General features: G+C 34.9%; 1 protein-coding gene across 11 annotated transcripts in view; it reads right to left on the reverse strand.

Annotated features, from left to right (window-relative positions):
* Positions 1 to 13,939, reverse strand: part of LOC144666015 (calcium-activated potassium channel subunit alpha-1-like) — a 47,810-nt gene that overhangs the window by 27,754 nt on the left and 6,117 nt on the right. For all 11 annotated transcript variants that reach the window (XM_078527364.1, XM_078527362.1, XM_078527360.1 and 8 more), the window contains exons 2-14: positions 13,711 to 13,772; positions 12,026 to 12,119; positions 9,982 to 10,093; positions 8,311 to 8,386; positions 7,325 to 7,400; positions 6,564 to 6,641; positions 4,766 to 4,855; positions 3,681 to 3,772; positions 2,598 to 2,708; positions 1,700 to 1,805; positions 1,090 to 1,172; positions 425 to 494; positions 235 to 300 (exon numbers count right to left, since the gene is read on the reverse strand). In XM_078527364.1, the coding sequence (XP_078383490.1) occupies positions 235 to 300; positions 425 to 494; positions 1,090 to 1,172; positions 1,700 to 1,805; positions 2,598 to 2,708; positions 3,681 to 3,772; positions 4,766 to 4,855; positions 6,564 to 6,641; positions 7,325 to 7,400; positions 8,311 to 8,386; positions 9,982 to 10,093; positions 12,026 to 12,119; positions 13,711 to 13,772 (1,116 nt within the window). The remainder of the gene's footprint in view (positions 1 to 234; positions 301 to 424; positions 495 to 1,089; positions 1,173 to 1,699; positions 1,806 to 2,597; positions 2,709 to 3,680; positions 3,773 to 4,765; positions 4,856 to 6,563; positions 6,642 to 7,324; positions 7,401 to 8,310; positions 8,387 to 9,981; positions 10,094 to 12,025; positions 12,120 to 13,710; positions 13,773 to 13,939) is intronic.

Here is a 13,939-nt window from a genome sequence, read left to right on the forward strand (position 1 = left end):
TTGACATGAACTGTTACTTCCAGCCTTCAATGGTGATACATTCAGAGATATTAAAATTTATCCAACCTTTTCTTCAAAATTTCAATTTTTTCCTGACTGAAAATAAAATTCCCAGACTTTTCCCTCACCTTCAAGAATTTTTATTCTTCCCTGACCCTTTTGACTGATACACTACTTGTAGCTGTCTAAGCTATAATCAGCTGAAGAATAACGACATTAACTAACAGAATGTACCTCACTAATGCAGACCACATCATCCCCAAACTTGGAATTCCATGATGGGATATTTAGTAGGTACGACTGCAAAACAAAAGAATTAGGCCAATTAAAAAAACAGAAATAAACATATTGAATGATCTATTATTTAGCAACTACCTCGATCAAACTTAATTATTAGCTTGAAACAAAATGGCCATGACCTTACCTTATTCTGATATTGAAGCAATTGAATAATAATTCTAATTTTGGGGAAGTAATTCTTAATAGCGACAACCCTGCAAGTTTAAAGTGAGAAAATAATTAATGGCAAGCAACATAATAAACACTGTATACACATTTAAATAATGTGAGTTTACTAAATTTAACTGAGTGACCAGACATAATATTATTCTTATAATTATCATAAGAATTTGGAGAACAAAATTATATTTGGCATGTAGAATGATTGCAAATCCAAAATTTTCCTGTCAAGCCTGACCTGCATTTCGATCAGTCAGTGGTATTCAGAAATTTAAATTCAAAAGGAAATTTCAGTGAGAGTGCAACATTGCCGCATACTGACGACACAACCCTGATTTCACAATATGACTCGAAAGACAGTTGGTTAAACTTAGTACACATTATCCAAGGGAAAAGAGGCCTCCAACACACACCCCTCCCTGAATCTACCTATGGTAATTTTTCTCACAATGCACCTACTTGTAGTACATGTATACATGTATGTTGTGGTTCAGTTTTACCCTTTGTAAAATTTTGTATTCTACTTTGCTCTGGTGATACAATTGTTAATTTAATTAATATATAAGGATAACAAAACAAAGGAAAATCATACCCGATTGTACCATAGGTAAAACTACAACATAAACTAACCTCATAATGTTCTCGGCATCTTCTTCACTGGGGTCAATACACTCTCTGTTACACAACACAATGCAGCAATCGGCCATCTTCATCTTCATGAGACAAAACCAAATCCTTTTAGTGCTACAGTTGAATCCCGATAACTCCATGCAACCCTCAATAACTTGAACCTTTCGCTAACTCTAAGCTTTTTTGATTTCCCTTTTTTGATTTCCCTGTACTTAAAGGGGCAGACTGTCACCAACATTTTAGTGCTACTTAAAAATCTATAAGCTAACGTGTCAACTGGTATTAATTGGAAAACAAGCAAAAGTGGCCTGGCCTTGCAAAAATGTACTGTACTAGTAATGAAAATTGTTAAACAGTGGTTTGGTTACAGAATGGTAGGAAAGAACTAAGTCAGGCCGAGGTTTTATAAGTTTGACAGTGTAAACTGGAAGAAATCACACTAAAGCCATAGCCTTAGGCTATGGTTTAATAAATTTATGCCTTTCTTTTGTTGTTCAAAGGTAATTCTATTAATCAGTGAGTGCACCCTTATGATCCTAGCACAAAAATTAAGAAGTCTTCTAGTGACACTTCTAGACAAGTGTTGAGCCCCAAGAGAATGTTCACCAACCTTCACTCTCTTGCAGTCATCTCCACTCAAAACTGTTCCTTTGAAGAATGATACATGTACATAATGTTTCTTTAGCAGTGATTCCAACTCTCCATCTGGCAAAAAGCTACAAAAAAAGCTTTTTAATTAGCAATTAAATTAGATGTATTTTGAAAAAAATGCAATCAAAACCTAAAATTAATTATTCCTAGTATTATCAAAAGGATTGGTGAAATTGCAACAATTAAAAAATCATGTCTGTTGGCTTATACAGTGGAAGCTCTCTTAACGGACACTCTTGTAAGCGGGCAGCTCTACTTACGGCCGCCTTGTTTGAAACCCCGATTTAACTCCCATACAAACTCTGTATTTTTACATTCTCGTAAGCGGACATTCCAGTAAGCGGCCGTGGACACTTTCAGAGACTACGACTTAGACTTTTTCTCTGTTTTTAAGCTCCCGTAAGCGGACACCACAAAGAAAATCCTATTAAAAACCTCTGAATCTTGTTTTTTTTTTTTTTAATACACTGTTTCAATCAACTTCACATTGCCGTTCGTCACAATGATTTTACAGTTATTACAGTACCATATTTCAGTGTTTGTTTTTTTGTCACCCACGTCCGTCCGATTATTGTTAGCTGGACAAGCTAAGTTTTGCAATACTGCGCTAAGTTATTGATTTGAAAAACTTGCGCCACTTTCTCAGCCAATCAGAAGTGAAACCAAAACCAATCATGATTTTCTCGTGCAAATTTTTCCTGGGATTTGCATCAGCTACATGTATTTACTTCAAGTTTTTATTGGTTCAATGGTCTGTCTGTGTCTTTGGTGATTGGCCAGAGTGATCAATTATTTGGTTTTGGTTTTATGACGCTCAAATTAAACTCGGACTATTTTGATTCCAAGTATATACTTACTTTGCCATGATAACTACATTCACTGCTGTATCAGATCGATCTTTATGAAGAAAATCACGCAAAAATGTTTCTACACTCTGCCTTGTTATGTATCCACAAAGAATGATATGTCTGAAATTATCACAACAATATTAGTTTAAACTACTATTATAGAAAACTATATTTAACAAATTAAAATATTTTCAATGATAATTATTTTATTTATTATTTTAGGCCATCCCAATAAAATTTTTCGTTTCCCATCGCCCGACCGACCCATTTTTTTCGAAAAGTAAAAAAAAAAAAAATCCAGATTCACTAGTTAAAGAAGCAAGTACTTCAATTTACAAGCACACGATCTTGTTTTATTAACAACGATTGGTATATGATGTCTTTGTCTTTAATAAACATCGATACTACGTTATTTAAAGACTGTTTAGACATTAGGAATAACGAACGAAAAGACCACGTTTTCGAGTTGACTTTGTAATCAGGCTTTCTTACTTAGCAGTCCGACCTTCTCTGGAACCTGGAAGTGTTTTTTCTTTTTTTCTTTTTTTTTGCCCGACCGACCGACCCATCATCACAAAAGACGGGGCGATGGGAAACGAAACATTTTATTGGGATGGCCTTAGTAAAAAATCGTGATTTATTGCAAATCCACAAATCTGACTGGTTCTTAATTACAACCATTTTACTATTATTATTTTTTACAAAATTTTAATTAAAAATAAATTATAAATGGCATTGCTGTACATGAAGGGTCATCACAAAGTGTGAGGCAACAAGGCATGCGATCCATTCCAGTTAGCTAACTTAATTAAAACAGCACTTCGGTTAGCCTGAATGGCACTCTGGTTAGCCTGTATATTGCACTTGGGTTAGCCTACTACAGTTAGCTGAGGTAGCTTGCGGTTAGCCTTTTAACATTTGGAGTACTAAGGGATTTCTGCCTTGCAGCCTCGCCTTGTATGCCTCACCCCCGCATGCCTCGCTGCCTTGCCTCGCAAGCTTTGCATGATTCACACATTTGTAAGACTCGTACATGAACATAATAACAGCACTAATTGACATAATTATTTTGGAATATTTTAGGGTTCTTACTTTCTTCCTTCTGGTAACTTGTATGATCCGTGGTAAATTGTATGAGAACTTAAATATTCCAAGATAGCTGGAATGTACGTAGCAAACATTCCCTAAAGAACAATCAAAGTCGCAGAAGAATTAATAATAAGATGATTACAATTGTCAATAGAAAAATCGGCGAAAGTAATTTATGAAGTTTCGACATCGTCACTGATGTCGAAACATCATTTGGGGTTAGTTTTTACATATAAATACGCATACAATAATTATTATGCAGATAAGGTGACAAGTAGGAAATTAAACATTAAACAATTTTGCTCTGATTGAGTCTGATTGCAAATTATCTTATAATTTTTCTATTAAAAATTTTCCCTCAAGCTTTACACAAGCTAAGAAAACTGTGATGTACATGTATTCTACCTTTAACAAGTGGTGTGTTTCTTTTAAATTCCAAGGAGGATCCCTTTTTTACCCTCAAACCCACAGGCCATTATGCTATCGCAATTATAATTTTCTCTTACATGTGAGTCTGTGAGTGCCGAATGCAAAATACATGAAGCATGATAAAATATTAGAACTGCATTTAAAAAGACTACTCTAATAGGTACATGACTGAATTAGCCAGTTAATAATGATGATGATGACGACGATGATGACTAAACATCTATTCACAAAACCCATCCAACCCCAGTCCCAGAGGGGGGAGTACTCCGGCTTGTTACTGACGGGGATGATCGAAGGATTTTTTTGGGTTTGAAATTTTTCGATTCTGGGATTTTTTTGGGTTGGAAAATTTGGCAAATATTATATAATTTTTGGGTGACTTGATTTAGATAGGGGATTTTTTTGGGTATTTAAAACGAACTAAAGTGACTTGGCACAGCCTTGGCGTTTTTATGGTATGATGAATAAACAAAACGAGCAGTCTTTGTGTTATGTTATTGCCGCTTCTGGTAATTTAAGGGTAATTTGACAAGAACAAATCTGTCTAATGTTCAACAGATTCTGTTTTGACAAATAGAAAGTGCCCTTAAAATTTCAATCTTGATCCAGCACCACAGCCAAACCAACCCACAACCAAATAAATTTAAGACTTCACATACCAGACCAATGGAGATAAACATCATCATAAAGACTCTTCCAAAAACTGTTATGGCAGATATATCCCCAAAACCCACTGTAGACATGGTTACCTGTCAATCAACAGTTATCCAATAAATAAATAAATAAATAAATACTGACAATAAAAAAATTCACCATGTACTAAAGTTAATTAAGCCATAAAAACTATTTTTGGAGCAGTTTTTTTATATCATAAGGGTCCATGCTCATCATAGTTCCTTACATTTTCTGAGACTGCTCAAAAGTAAGTTACCACCCTCTCGCGAGACGAGAGTCTCGTCTCTCTCGTCTCGCAAGATGCTTGAAAAAACTGCAAGTTCACGGCTCTAACTTCTCTCAAGATTTTAATTACTCATTGTTAACCATACATGTATCTAAATGAGCGAACATTGCCTAGTAAGCAAAGATTATCTGTTGTTGAAAACAGATAATGTGACGTTTGACATGTCGGCCATGCAAGCGAATTCTTTCTTCCCTGAATATTGCTTGTATTCCAAAACAAAAGTCTTGTTCAAAGTTGTATGTTTTAAATCGAAATTATTTTGTCCGTGGCTTTCTATTTAATTTGGCAAAATGTTGTTGTTGTTGTTGTTCTTGTTCTAAATCAGGGTTTCCAGTCAAGTAAAGTAACGCTCGAAATTTATCGATTGATCTTTGCGCGGCTTTCTGGCAGTAAATTTCGTCTGAACCCAGAGCGGCCAAAGAAATTATATTTGATCGGTTCAACAAGCATACTTTCGAATACTTGTTACATATGCTATCCCAAATTAAAATTTAACTGTTACCACTGAACCTTTACTTTTTTCAGATCTGTAACATGCCAGCTGTTTGTTTGTTTTCTCTTTGTTTGTTTACAAGTTAATCATGGTTTTTTAAGGCCACTTCTTTCCTATCCAGCCATAGCCAAACCACTTTTTAACGATTTTTATGACAAGTGCATACACTGTAATAATGTAGAAAGCGTTTTAAGAAGGCAAGGCCTTCTTTTAAGGATCTCCAAATATTAATACAACACCTTTATTGAGTTTTCAAGTAGCACTAAATGTTGAAAACAGATAATGTGACGTTTGACATGTCGGCCATGCAAGCGAATTCTTTCTTCCCTGAATATCGCTTGTATTCCAAAGCAAAAGTCTTGTTTAAAGTTGTATGTTTTAAATCAAATTATTTCGTCCGTGGCTTTCTATTTAATTTGGCAAAATTTTGTTGTTGTTGTTGTTGTTCTAAATCAGGGTTTCCAGTCAAGTAAAGTAACGCTCAAAATCATGACAAGTGCATACACTGTAATATGAACGAAGCGTTTTAAGAAGGCAAGGCCTTCTTTTAAGGATCTCCAAATATTAATACAACACCTTTATTGAGTTTTCAAGTAGCACTAAATGTTGAAAACAGATAATGTGACGTTTGACATGTCGGCCATGCAAGCGAATTCTTTCTTCCCTGGATATCGCTTGTATTCCAAAGCAAAAGTCTTGTTCAAAGTTGTATGTTTTAAATCGAAATTATTTCATCCTTGGCTTTCTATTTAATTTGGCAAAATTTTGTTGTTGTTGTTGTTGTTCTAAATCAGGGTTTCCAGTCAAGTAAAGTAACGCTCAAAATCATGACAAGTGCATACACTGTAATATGAACAAAGCGTTTTAAGAAGGCAGGGCCTTCTTTTAAGAATCTCCAAATATTAATACCAACACCTTCATAATCACTGAGTTTTCAAGTAGCACTAAATCTGGGTGACGCTGCTTCTTTAACTGACAGATTGACTGGTTTTACTCAACATACCACAAGAAAGTAAAGACATTCAAAATAATTCAGCTTCTGGCCATTCGTGAAACTCCAGGGATCGCCAGTATTTTCCACCTGGAAAAAAATAAGAAAAGGCATGCATTCAGACTGGCTGTAAAGTCACTTTACAAACTTAAAGGCTTAATCCCACTTTGATGCAACACTGCATTCCATTGGCATTGTTGCAATGAAAGGGTTATTGTAGGAAATCTATATTTTAATAACGATTAAGTTCGTCGAACTTACGAATTAAATTATGGCACTTACAAATTAATTTTTTTTATTTTACTTGATAAGAAGAGTGTGTTAGCAAACTTTAATTTAAAATCATTTTATTTTAAAACCAGATCTTTAGAAAGAACCTCTGACACACTTTGAAAGACAAACATCTGCTGAATATTACGAAGTTAATATTTGTATCATACGGTTGCACTTAACTTCATGACTTGTAATGGAAGCTTATTAAATGTAAATAATTATTTTGATTTCTCAGGCTAAAATGTTTCCATGTCCTTCTTGGTTCTATATGCTTTAAAATGACATAAAGGTTTACTATGCATTTTCCTAAAATTACATGCCTGTGAGAATGGTTTTGCAGAAAGCACTTGTAAACCTGTTCAGTTCAGTAACCGTATAAAGCTCTGGTAATGCTTGTGCCATTTTCTTATTCAGAAGCAATGTAATTTTTTATCAATTGAAAGAAATTACCTTTTAAAAACTCAGAATTAATAATTGCATAAGAGTTAGTCCAGACATACCAAATGAAGAATTCCTCCAGATGTAAGCAACAAAGCACTTAAGTTTCCAATCATAACAGTTAGTGTGATGACGCCACTGAAAATTATCAAAAAGAAAAGAACATGAACAGGAGTAAATTAATCATTAGCTTTAATAGTAGTTCTCAATATAAGACAATGGAAAATAAAAATCAAGCAGGTTTAAGAATTTGTAAACCAAATATTTACCGTAATAATTACATTTATTATATAAACATTGATCAGTAAAATACCAGGAAATCTTTTGCACGAAAAAATCAGATCTTCACACGTGAAAATAACATGTTATTTTCACATCTGAAGATATTGATTTCTGAACATTTCCTGACAAGTTTGCCTTGTTTCAATGATGAATGAGCCAAAGTAAATCGATATTAAGTCGAAACATCTTCGGATCTTCCTCGGCAATCTTCGGCAATCTTCGGAAATTTTCAGAAAAGTTCGGAAAATGTTCGGAAACATTCGTACGACCTTTGGACGACATTTTGCAAATCTTCGGAAATCTTCGGAAAATGGTCGGCAATCTTTGGAAAATCGTCAAAAACATCGTAATTAGTAGGTTTATATAATAAACAGAATATTACATGGTTGCTTGGAGATGTTGTGGTTTAATTTTTTTTTGGTTTAAAATTTTTCAAACCAGTTTGATTTTGATTTCCCTTTGTTTGAGATTATGTTAATGAACATAAGACAATGAAAATCAAAATCAAACTGGTTTGAAAAATTTTAAACCAAAGATAAAATTAAACCACAACAGAGATATGAAATTTATCTTTGAGTGTTCAAATCGATATCCCACTCGTTCGCTGCGCTCACTCGTGAGATATCGATTTGAACACTCGAAGATAAATTTCATATCTCCGCGCAACCACGTAATATCATCTCTATATTATATACATATGCAATAGCATGCTATAAAACCAAACGAGCGCCTGCCTAATGGGTACTGTTTATAAAGTACTATTTACCTGGAGCGTATAAGTCCCAAATATTGAAGAATATCTGCAAGCCTTATAAACTGCATGGCACGAAGGAACCTTAAACCTGAAAATCAACAGATGTAAAAAAAAAAAGTTGAGACATCACTGGAGCTGAAACTATGATACTTTGTTTAATTTTGATAGTCACATTTAAGGGGGAGTCTTTGTTAACTACAGATCAAGAGTAATTACTTAGGGGTTGCTGTGGACGATGTTTAGGGGCAAGTTATGTTAAAGTGAAAGATGCTAAATTATTCTGTTCGACGAAGGAGAACACATACTGATTGTGTTGTTTGTCCCGAAATCAGTCCCACGGGTAACACTGATGCAACCCTCCAAGTTTATTTTAATTTTTCCTAAGTGACCATTTGGCCACCAAGTACTCAAGTTTTGGTTGCCAGTGAAAAATTTTAGTCACCAAATTAAGCTGATGCTTTCAATCCTTCCTCTCAATTTTAGTCACCAGGCTGGCGACCTTGGTTCAAATTTAGTCGCCAGCTCCAAAATTTTAGTCGCCATGGCGACTAAAATGGTCTTAACTTGGAGGGTTGTGATGCTGTGCAGCCCATTTCAGCATTTGGGAGCCATCTTGGACTGGCTGGCCGACAATTCACAAATGGCCTGGATTTTATGCAAAACAAGATGCCGCCAGATCTTTAGATCACAGTAACGTTTTGTGCTTAAATAAATAGCTAAAGCATGTGACTGAAGGTTAAATGATGCCAAAAATGTCATGGAAAATAATTCAGGGGCATCATCCAGAGCCGTTGACTTTAGTCAGCCACTGAACATCGTAAGACAAATTAAAATTTATCCTGTCAATTTCACTCAATTACATGTAGAGTATATACAAATGTTTGGCTCGGCATGCAATCTTTCCTCCTAGAAGCCTCATTATCCTCTTTGACACTAGTGAGAGCCTTTTGCCTCTGCCTGGCTTTCTTTTTCAAATTCCCTGTGGTTTCATTTCTTTCTGGTTTCATTGACATTTTATAGTGAGATCACAAAATTAAATAATAATTACCAGCATTAAAAAAATTTTAGTTGCCTTAGCTTATTATTGTACTTTCAGTAGTGTTTTTCTTATAAATTATTTACATTATTGTGAAGTGCCTTCAGCAAAATTTTCAGATAGGGGCTACAGTAAACACCCGCGTACACGTAAGAACCTACAATTTTCTAAGTTTGGCAAAATAGGTTCTTGTATTTGGGGGTAGTTATTGGTAATTTAGGCTACCGGTAAGTAGGTTCTTAATAAGGTTCTTAATTTCTAAGGAAGAGCCATAGTTTTTGATTGTATGAGAAGAAAAAAAATGGGTTTGGTCCTTCATTATGCAGCATTTATTCATAACTGTATTGCTTCAAGCCTCATGCTAGGTCCAAAGAAGACAATTACAGTCTATGTGAATCTTTCTTTTCTTTATTTGTAAATACAGTTTGGGATGTTCTGTTAAAAAATAATGTTCATAACAATTTTCTATAACCCACATATAAGAACCTGCTGAAATTAATTTTGCTTGGCTAAACAGGTTGACTTATATTTTGGGGTATTAAAATGGCAAATTTCTGCCAGCAGGTTCTTAAACCACTAGGTTCTTACACGTGGGTGTTTACTGTATGTAATTTTTTTATTATTATTTATTTATACTATTTATTTACCTAGCCAGTTCTGTTGTAAGACTACAGACACAAAAGCTTCAGGGATGGTCAAGAGGTCAACCAGGGTCAAAGTCTCAAGCCAAAACATCAGCTTATCATTTGCTGCAAGAAACTATTAAAACACTCCTGTTTTATAAAAAAAATTATACACATACACAACCATTGCTGTTTTCATACTAAAACCTGGTACAGCTGCAGCTATTTGGAGAGACAGTAATACAAGAGTAAAAACAGGCTCAGTCTTATTCAAAGAAAAGATTACAGACACCACAGTTGAGATAATAATAATAATAATAATAATAATAATAATAATAATAAAGGTTCTTATTGCGTTTATTTTTTTTTTTTTAGGTTAAAAGGTAAAAACGATAAAAGCAAGAAGTTAGATAAAAAAATTAGTAATAAAATAAAAAAAAGAATAAAAAAAAAAAATAAAAAAAAATTTTTAAAGGAAAAAAAAAAAACAAAAAAAAACAACTTGTCTGATCTACACAATCATAATTTCTAATTTTCCGTCCGTAGCTAATAAAAAGCAAACCAGAGCACTTGCCTTGGTAAAAAAAATTTAAATTTAAGGCTCTGCAAAAAAAATTTATTTTTTATCTTCAAAACTTTATTCATCCTATACTATTATCATACTAATAATATACATGAAAAAAGTTATCAAATCTGATTGGCTTAGAGAAATGCAGTTTTTAGAAAATTAGATGCAGAAATGAGGAAATATAGTGCAGAAAAAAGGAAATTTGGTGCAAAAAGGGAAATAAACAGAGCATTCTGATTGGTTTATAAACAAAAGCACCCACAGAGGGCCAATCAAACGCTTCCACGCGATCTAAATGGCGGGAAGTTTGGATCTGCTTCGAGATACAAGTGAAAAAAATGGCTGTCGTTTTGAGCACAGTAGAGGACCAGAAGACAGCTCTAAATACCATAGCACTGAAAAGCACTGGTTTTTGGTTCTCGTTTTGGAATAACTGGTTTCTTAAGAAGGAAATTGCCAATGAAATCGAAACTACAACCCGACTAAGACTCACGCTTTGTTTGTGCGAATTTATTTACGCCGAATTCACCGAATTAAAAAACAAACACATTGGCAAAGATTATGGACCCAATAGTCTCAAAGTAATGACTACATTGCTTGAAAGAAACTATACTTAAAGAATTGTACAGGACAGAACTTGTTTCGTCCAAGGAATTGAAAAGAAAAGCGAAACAGCTTCACTTGGCTGGAGGTCAAGTTGAAAGCGTTTAAGCAAAGTTCAACAAGTAAAAGCAGAAGATAATCTCTGGAAGAGGTAAAACCCAGAATCTTGTATTGAGAAAATTTGTTGAACTGTTTAGCCAGATTTTTCAGCTAAAAGACTTTTTAAAACATTGAGAAACTGGGCCTGTACCTTCTTTGGGCTTTAACCTTGTTTCGAATGAATGTGTGATGATCTTTGCCGAGTTTGAATAAATATTTTTTTGTGCGAGATTTGCGCTTGTTATTTTCTCGCAATTTTTTCATGAATATTATTTATATGTAATCACATTCATGATTTTTATCGTGCAATTTGGGATAAATAAGCACTCGTAAATTTTTTCAAAGACTAGAAATTTTGTTAGTCTTTGAAAAGTTGACTCATGCTTATTTATCCCAAATTGCACTCAAAATCATGTGATTACCTATACTAAAGGAATAAATAGATAGCTCTTCTAAGAAATTGCAGCTGAATTTAATGTGTTACTTTGCAAAAATTTGCAAGCTATTCAAATGCAAATTTTGAGAATTATATTAACGAAATCGAAATATCAGTACCTCTCCCACAGTAAATTTTTAGTTTGGATCTCCCCCCCCCCCCCACCCCATCATTCTTAAAAATTCAATTTAGCTTTCTCTTAAAAAATTTGGCTTTTGAGACCACATCAAAATTTCCAGTGGCCTTCCATAGGGTCGGTATGCATATAAGTTTTTTCTGAAACAACGCAATAACAAATGCCAGTTACTTTAAAACACACATTCAAATAAATTAAAAGTAAATTTTAAAAAAAATGCACTTACCCGAAGCAAAAAGTGCACCAAAAAAAAGAGATTAAAACCAATGTCAAATATCCACAATCTTTGTGAGCCCATGTCTAGACAGTGTTCAACCGGGCTGAAAAACAATTCATTAATAAACTAATAAAATACTCTGCAAAGGATTGCCATCGGTGCATGTTAAGCTGTATGCATGCATTCATGCATCAGGTTTTTAGGGAAAAAAGCCATAAGATCTAGCTTCTGATTCGAAATTTCAGCTCTCTCGTACAAATTTTAACTTCCACAGAAATCAATATTAATGTACAGAAAACTGAAAAAGCACCAACACATATGCTTCCCAGGGGCGTGTTTAAAACACGAAATGGCGAAATGAGAATGGGAAATGGCGAAACGGGAAATGCCGAAATGGTGAAATGAGATTGCAAAATGATAAGATAAATACACGTAAATAATATATTTGGTTTCCCTTTGAACTTCGGCAGTTTTTTACACAGACTTTTTCAAGGGAACATTTCCTCTGCCTAGGATATAATGAATACTTTTCACTTATCACAACGCCACGATCTGAAGTCGCAGCAACCAGGATTTTTTTCATTTAGTACTTGCCAAGTTGCCATCAGTATCTGCACTGCACTACAGAGCTACATGTACGAAGGAGAATGACCGAACGTTACTCCGTTTCTGTACAAAGAAGCCACGATCGTGTATATTATCGCGAAGTAGGTTCGGTTTGTTATCCACTTCTTGTGAATGCTGGAGCCAGCATACTTCTAGCCGAGACCGTGGCCGAGATAAACTCATTCGATTCTAAGACTGGCGCCGACCGACAAGTGTCCCAGGATCCAGCGCCCTGTTAACAGGGAGAGACTGAATCAAATACCCATATGTTCTGACGGGTCTACGTGACGGAGAATTGTGATTGCAGTTTCTATTTCGGGACTTAACACAAGGAAATCGGCAACATAGAAAATCAGTAGAACGTTTCGTATCTTTGGCTATCTTCAGTATCATCGTCTTTCGCCATTTCGTGTTTTAAACACGCCCGCTTCCCAGCACATCAACATCACATCACTCATCCAAGCAAGAAACCCTCCGAAAATTTGGATGGGGTTGTGAGGCACACTTCCTAAAATCTTCACCCTGTTTCAGACCAAAATGAGATTTTCCCATCCCTATTACAGTTGAGTCAAAACAGCTCTTGACAGCATCTCTATCAAGGGTGAATAATTAATGAATTCATTCATGGATATTTGATTTCATTCTTAGTTTGCTTCAATATTCCACTCTTGAATTGAATATTTGATTGACAGGTATGTGCCGCCTAAGAGGGTCGTGATTTTGGGCTCTTGTTCTAGCAGGGGGTATCCATTTTAGAGACGATTTCTAGAATGAGGTATGATATCTCACATGCACGAAAGTTTCAAATTATCAACAACCAAAACAGGGTGCTAAAAAATTGACCTGTTTCTAGATCGGGGTATCATTTTCAATGCAAATTCCTTCTTAAACAGGGGTGCTTTTTTGGAGACATGGGCGGCACATACACTGTGCCCACCCAAAACATACCTGAGTACCCCCCCCCCCCCCTCCCCACCAATTCGGAAGTGGTAGCTTGGTTAAGCAGACGTTCGTGGAGGAGACACTCATGACAACCCTGGCAAAGAACTTCTGCAAAAGAGGCTAACGTGTACGTTCATGATACTTACTAACTTGATTCCACAACGTACAGTATGACATAGAAGATGCTAAGAAGAAACGACAGTACAACCTAAAGACAAAATAAAAACAACAAATTATAACCTTTCTAACCAATTAATGAATTATTAAATAAATCTTTCTTTCAAAAATTATCCTCATAAAATGCACCCAGGAACATAATAGATTATTTTGTGACAAAAATAAAATGCAAGGATGTTTATATAGATGAAGCAATTA

The sequence above is a fragment of the Oculina patagonica genome, chromosome 9 (assembly GCF_052425735.1).
Source record: "Oculina patagonica isolate OP01 chromosome 9, crgOcupat, whole genome shotgun sequence".
NCBI lineage: Eukaryota > Metazoa > Cnidaria > Anthozoa > Scleractinia > Oculinidae > Oculina > Oculina patagonica.